The sequence below is a fragment of the Gymnodraco acuticeps genome, unplaced genomic scaffold (genome assembly GCF_902827175.1).
Source record: "Gymnodraco acuticeps unplaced genomic scaffold, fGymAcu1.1, whole genome shotgun sequence".
In the NCBI taxonomy this organism is placed as follows: domain Eukaryota; kingdom Metazoa; phylum Chordata; class Actinopteri; order Perciformes; family Bathydraconidae; genus Gymnodraco; species Gymnodraco acuticeps.
In genome coordinates this window covers 75,751-83,147 of record NW_022991372.1, presented here as the reverse complement: position 1 = coordinate 83,147, position 7,397 = coordinate 75,751, and the positions used below count along the sequence as shown (strand labels likewise).

At 41.0% G+C, this 7,397-nt stretch overlaps 1 protein-coding gene across 1 annotated transcript; it reads right to left on the bottom strand.

The window, feature by feature from the left end:
* Positions 1 to 1,346: 1,346 nt before the first annotated feature.
* LOC117562810 lies at positions 1,347 to 6,861 on the bottom strand (the record flags this gene model as incomplete). The annotated part of the gene is made up of 11 exons (XM_034240712.1): positions 6,776 to 6,861; positions 6,279 to 6,349; positions 5,964 to 6,073; positions 3,636 to 3,767; positions 3,392 to 3,531; positions 2,984 to 3,074; positions 2,590 to 2,755; positions 2,397 to 2,505; positions 1,791 to 1,869; positions 1,536 to 1,677; positions 1,347 to 1,429 (listed from the first exon to the last, which is right to left on the bottom strand). Coding segments are annotated over exons 1-11 (1,194 nt in total), but the record flags the coding sequence as incomplete, so codon positions are not given.
* Positions 6,862 to 7,397: the final 536 nt, after the last annotated feature.

The window sequence follows — 7,397 nt, the reverse complement described above, 5'->3', positions numbered from 1 at the left end:
TTCTACCATGAATTGGGTTAAATATTACACCCAAATGCTGGGTCATAATAGCTGCGATGGGTTAATTCTACAAGTTATTATCGTCATGTTTTTAATGCAATACCCATGTCTCTTAAACATTTAAATTACAAACCCTTTTAAAATGCATCCTATATTTGGTCATGCAAATAATATAATATGCAATAAACGTTTTTAAACAATGTTGGAATCTTAGAAAAATATTCATTTTATTGTTATAACAATTGACAGTTCAATAAAGTGCAAACATATTCAGTTCACAATAAAGTGCAAAACTTTCTTTAAACAAAACTTAACATTTATGCATGTACAGTACAGCCTGTAAACAACACACATTAGCAGATCTACAAGCTCTGGTTTGAGAACCACTAATAGCAACATACGTTTTTTCAGAAATGACTGGTTCATATACTGGCTATGTAAACGTTACAAAGAAAATCCTCCAACATGATCACAACAATGTACTGCTCCTTTAGGTGATCCGAACTACAGGAAATAAGATGTGCAAATAAACATTTTAACAATTTATGCTTCCACCATTTAGCTCTTTTTTTAGCACACAACTTGCTCATAAAATACTTTGAGCATTAGGTAGTATTTTGAACATAACACACACACACTTCACAAATCCAGCAATATTTAATTTAACCAGATAGAACCCTACTCTGAGCCAAGCAGCAGAAGAGAGAGAATAGAACAGGAGGACCAGCAGAAGAAAATAAAAGGATCAAGACCACAAGTCTACTTGCAAGCAAGTATTGCTGCACGCAAGGACGTAGCAGGTTTTGACTCCTCTCCTCCCTTGATTTCGTACACTGCATTTTGGAGGAATTTCCATACAGCTTCACACTGCTTTGTGTAGTCGATGTCAAAGATATAGAATACCTTGAAACAGACATCTACTGCCTGAAGCAATGTGTTTTGTTCCAACGCCTCCCCATCAAGAATAACGAACGCCTGAGAGGTGTGCCAAATATCGTTTCCCAGGGACAGGACATATGGGTAAGGTCTTATTCAGGCATATTCAGAAACAATGTTTTGAATTATTCTTGAGCCCAGGAATAACAGGCAGTCAGGCACATTCTTAACCACTTAAACTGGACCTGGGTTGGCTCTGTACTTTAGACCACTGTTTTCCATCTTCACCAAATCTCTTCGCCAAAAATAGCCGATCTAGCTGCCATGTTTGGCTAATGTCCCCGCCACCCCCCCAAGAATATGGATGCTGGGTTCAAGTGATTAAAAGAATAACATTTCCCTTTAGATATGCAGAGGGACTTACAGGCTTATGATCAATGAAGGCCAACTTAGACTCCTCGATAGTGTACCGGAACACTTTTCGGCCAACCCTGTAGACAGTTGGTGGAAGCAGTGTTGGTAACTGGCTCAGAGCAAGTTCCCCCCAAACAATCTGTAGGAAGACAATTTTATAGGTATCAATATGTGGCATGGCATATCTGTGTATTGGTCATTTAGTAGCAAAATAAAGTCTGCTGTACAATATAACAATGTATTACCGGGTGTTAATCCATCAAGCGACGAGATAAGTTTCCCTTCCCGTCTCGCCAGGTGCAGGATCTTGTCTTTAAACAAAGGTAGCCAGGTTTCGAAGAGCTTAGGCGCAGCCTCTCCATGTAGGATCTGAAAGTCCTGTGCAATCTAAATGAAAAATTGAAAAAGAAAATTCAATGTGGCAGCTGACATACTGATAAAAGATTGTTATAAACAATGCATCCACATCATATGTAAACATATACTCCTTCCTAACTTACCATGCCTGGAGTGAATAGATGTGGGAACTCTTGGCGGATCCCTTGAATGTCCCACCCGTTTTCCCTTAAAGACTTGGCCCTGTTTGATAGTTTGCAGAAAGTACAGCAGTACAAGAATGTTAAAAGGATATCACAAAAAGCCCTGAGGGCAGTTGCAGACAGGTGTTCTTTTATGGCAGTTTTGGAGGGTAAGGAGTTGCACTTTCTTGATGGCTGGTGGTAGGGTGTTCCACATTTTGGTAGCATAATAGTAAAATGCATTCATCCCCATGTTTGTGCCGATTATGGGGGGGGGGGGGGAGAGAGTAATGGAGCTCCCACTGGTGTTGTGCCCTTTTATTTTGACAGGTACATGGCACTGGTCCCTTGAAAACCAGGCCCATTGCAAGTTGCTGTACTCTGTCCTCCCCTGAGCCATCCCACTATAGCATCATAATGAGCAGGGGTTAGGTCATAGGTGTGAGAGGTCTAGTAGTAGTTTGTTTTGAGAAGTCTGTAGTTCAGATTTGAATGACTTGAGGTGCTACAGTACCATGAGGTGCATGCATAGGCAAAATGACATTGAATGAGTGCTGCAGCTAGTGTCCTCAGTGCATTCCTACTGACCTGTACACTGCTGTATCCTGCATGTATTGCTCCACCTGGTTGAGGGGCTGCGAATTGTGTTTCAGCCATTCTTTACACTGTATGGCTCTTTCTTCCGATATGGTACATTCTATAAAAGTACACATAAGGATATTAACAATCTCAAATTATATGTCTGTATTGCTTAAACAAATTATTCAGTTCCAACGATTACCTGGTATGAATGTCCTACGAGTGCTAGCTTCACTACTTTGTGGTGGTGTCTGCTGCGTGCTCTGTGACCTGGCCGGTTTTCTCATCCTCTTTCTGACGTTCCGAAGCCTCTCTTCGAGGAATCCAGTGGCTGGGCGGCGGTTCCGTCCTGGGGTGAACCAGTATCCCTGTCAAGAAATGAAAGTCTTTGGTGAATAGAGATGAGGCACATTTTGATAGCGTGGCGACAACATGTGGCTGAGCCATCTAGAACAGGGTTTGTCTGTATGTCTGTCTGACAACACCGGGCATCAAACAGCACAGAAGTCCAGTACTCTGGTGCTGGGAGATGAGTTATATTGTGTTCAACTGACTTGTTTTAGCATCAATTCCTCAATAAAATGTTAATTACTTACGAAGCCACTGCTTGAGTCCGACTCGTCCTTCAAGGAGGGAAACCCATGAATCAAAGCTGCAGCCAAGGCCTTTTTTGTCTCACTGGTAGGACTGCAAACACAGAAAAACTAAATTACCAGCAGAGTCAAATTAGATCTTAAGTATTTCTAAAACATGTGTTGCACCCCAGTATAATGGCTGTAGCATATTCTGCAGCTAATAGGCATCCTAATAAATTAAAAACACTACTGAACGTGTGTTTTGGTACATGTGTTGTGCATGTTTATGTTGGTGGTCTAGGTAAAGGTCAGACTTGAAAGTAGTGTCCCGTCTTATTCTTTTCCCCTGAAAGAAGATTCATATACCTTTTTCAAACTAACATAACATTCACTAAAAACAAGAAAAAAAAACCCACTATTTTTAATTACCTCTCTCCAAACTTCTCCATGAGGTGAGACACCAAAATACGGACAAGGCACTTTCTTTGCGAAGGGATGATCACATCCTCATCAAGGCTCCCCAGGATCAGCTTGCCTTCAGTTGAGCCTGTGAGAATCTGGCGGATATCCTGAGAAAATTGCAAGAAGGGACAACATCACAGATATCGTTTATTACTCTTTAGTGTTGATTAAAGAAAAAAGTGAAACCCAAGTCTTAAAAAGTGGAGCTTACAAATTGTGGAATTATATGTAGTGTTTGAGGTATCATCGCTGGTACGACAGGTGCCGTTTGGTCCTCCATGGAGGGTGGAGTTGTGGCAGTTGGTTGGACATCAGGACTTGTAGGTGGCACAGCAGGTTCAATCTAAACAGAACCCAGGTTAATGTAACAAACAGTGACAGCCACCTAGAATTGCCGGATGAGCATCAGTAATGTAAATCAGTGTACCACACCAGCGGACTCAGAAGACTGCACACAGTATGCATGGTGTGAGAGATATGCACCACGCCAAAGTTTTGATAAATTCAGAGACCTGTGTAAAGTATGGTTTATATCGACCCCTAAGCAGACACAAAACCACTCAGAAACCCTTCACCCGAGTGAATGAAAAATGCGACAAGTTTGGACCATGCAGATCTGCGGCAAATTGAAAAAGATATAAAACAAACATGTAACTTCTTAACTGACAGTGACTACTACTGTACATCGTCGCCGTCGGGTGGGAAACCGTGTATGTCCAAAATTGTTCCTTTTATAATTTTTAACATTTAAAAATTGTGAAATAGCCAATCGACAAGCTCTTGACATTGGGAGCTTGTAGATCTATTTGAACTACTTTTGTACAACACTATGACGAATTAGTACATTTACAAATATAAAAAACATAGTTTAAATATGGAGACACAAGGTTTCTGCCCAACAGCAACGATATGTAGACAGATTAAACAAAAAATACTTACTGTACAATTTATCACATCCATCCCAGTATTTACAGAAACATCCCAGTACTCCATCGCATGATCATCCCTGTAGTCCAAAGGCACCTTTTAAGCAGCATTTATAGCTAACCACTAAACAAATATGGCAGGAAAAAATGGACTTGACGAGTCAAAATGCTATTTACAAAGTGTCATACCTACTGTACACACACCTGGTGGCAGTAAGCTGATTTTCTAAAAAAGTCTATAGCGCAGTGAAATGTATAAACTGTCATCAGTCTCGCTGAATGACTTCACTGCATGTAGGGGATGGTGATCAAGCAGCTCTCTCACATCAACAGCTGCCAAAACTTGAGTGGGAATCACACTGTATGCAAAGAAATGCCTATCAAACCATTGTGTTTCCCACTTCTGTACAACAAGTTTTATTGTTGGTGTGTGTGATGTTTGGTCTAGTACTAAAATGGACTTTATGAGACCAAATTGGGGCTCCCCATCTGGGTCATAAGACAGGAATACAGTCATGCCTGCTCGATATGCAGTTCCCTTAAAGGTAACCAAGGCTGGTTCATACAATTCACTGAAAAGGGGAATGCCTGTTAGACCACTTTCGATGTCTTTAACTCCCTCAATGTTGGCCAGAAAGGTAGTGTGCCCTAGACCAACTTCTGTATTGTGGCTCAACACAGTTCCACACAGCAAATTATAGCACTGCGCTATCTGATGGCGAAAGGCCATGGTTTTGCAAATGTTTCGGAAGTTGCATGTTACATGGCTAACCCGTTTAAAAAAGTTGTGTTTCGCTTCGAATCTCATAGCCCAAAACTGAGTCAAGGGTCCGAGCTTTTGAATGGCTCTTGGGTAATGGAGCATGAAGTGGTGTTTTGGCAGCAAATGGTGAAGAGGATAGAGCTGCAGGAAGAGAGAGTGATGCTCTTCAAGGATTTTAGCTAAGTACAGTGTTGCTTCAACAGTAAGAGAAGGAGAGAAGATGAACTCCATACATAACAGTAACAGTAGGAGAAGTTTCCATTCCTTGCTATGCATGGGGACCAGGTCACCTATCATTGTCGGCAGCAACCTAAGTAGGCACCACATTTGAGCTGCTGATTGATGCATGGCGCCTTTAACCTTTTTTAGATCATCCTTACTAATTACAGAAGGTTTAGACCTCAGATGAGCTAAAAAAAGGGCTACCCGGTTGGTCATGTCATCTTGCCCTAGTTCATCCCATTCATCCTCAACTTCCTCATCTCCCTGTACAGGCTCATTTTCAGCAAGCTGTATGTCAACAGGCTGGGCTGGACCTTCAAGGGGATCATCGAGAGTATCACTTTGGTTTTCATGTTCCTTTAATAGGTGTCTTCTATAAGACCTTATAAAAGAAAATGTTCTACCACAACCAGTTTCACTACATTGGAAATATGTTGATGAATGGTTTACGTGATGTACTGCACGTAAATGTTGAAAGAGAGTCTTGGCATCCCCTGGAATTTGCCTTTTGCATTTAAAGCAAATATATGCCATCTGCTCACAAATTTGAACAAATCCTCAGAATGAATATGCGTGTGTGGGGGAGGGGTGTAGCCTCTCACATCTGCAGTGATCTAACTATACTTACAAGTCCTCTACATTTTTTGAGGAACTTAAGCCTGGGGCCAGCTTTTGGAATCAATTGGCTGATGGTCCCCTCGTCTAAAAGAAGAAAACTCTCCTCGTCAATTCCCTCGTCTGAAAAACAAAAAACAAGGACATCTATTTAAACCATGGAGAACAGCAAAAAATAAGAGGCTAATTACATGGAAGCTATTGGAATAAAAATGCATTTTCAGTAACATAAAATACAATGCAGTCAATGCCATTTCAAATAATTCCTTTACCTAGCTATACAGACCATCTGCTTGCTGTGAACGTAAAAAAAAAAACATGTTCTTACCTTTAAATCTATCAATAACGTCTGTCAACTGCCACTGTGTCAACGTGTCACACACAACATCGTCCATTGATCTGAGACAAAAAACACATAAAGAGCTTAATTAAAACAAAACATAAAATGTACATTTGCATGACTTCAACCTCACTTCTGGGGCTAATTTATTCAGTTGATGAGGCTACTAAAACTGACAAATGTCTGCTTCTCCTATTTATTTATTTGTATTACCTGTTGTATTTAGCACACATGAGCCCCACTTACTATGGTTATTAGCATTGTATTTTATCTGCAGACTTATGGTTATATCAAAGCCTTTATTTTTATATAGAGTGATACACTTTTGTGACTGCTAGAAACAGGTCAACCCACAATAGAGCAAGATTAGTTAACCAACTACGGACAGCAGCCACAGGAACTTTTGCAGTCACAAATTGCTGTGAAAAATTGAGAGACCAATGAAAGTTAAGTTACAGAGAACCTGCTTTTTTTTTACACCAAACCTTATCAGTCCCCTTATCAGACAGAGAGTGCGACTACCGACACTGGCAGAGCGGCATCCGTCACGTAACATTAACTGCAGAGCGAAAACCACAGTGGCAGCTAGCTCCGCATGGCAGCTAGCTCCGCATGGCAGCTAGCTTGGCAGCTAATGTACGTGACGCAGCCGAATAACGGCGCAACATTCCTTTGTAAAAGGGGCTGATATTACTGACATATATAAGCGCCTGGGGTAGCACACTTTCCGTTTAACTTTCCCAGGGTAATGCTACCGTCCTTTAGTTTTCAATCCTGATATCCTATATTTGAACCATCTCCCTAACTGGCAGTTACACAGACTAGCTAGTTAACGACGTTAGCTTTAGCATGTTTGTCGGCTCATTCGGCTTTTTAAGTGAGATAAAAAATAACACTAAATAACAAATTAACTATCAACGTTACCACAATATCGCTCATGGACTAGCAGTTGATGACATTTATTAACAGCTTCACAGTTAGATGACAATGTGTTCTGCTTACCTCCTCCAACTTTCGCCAACGGTCTTTCTTGTCTCAATGATCCTCTCTCGCGATGATGATGGTTAAGTTTACGGTTATGCCCAAATATCGCGAGTGCACACAGGA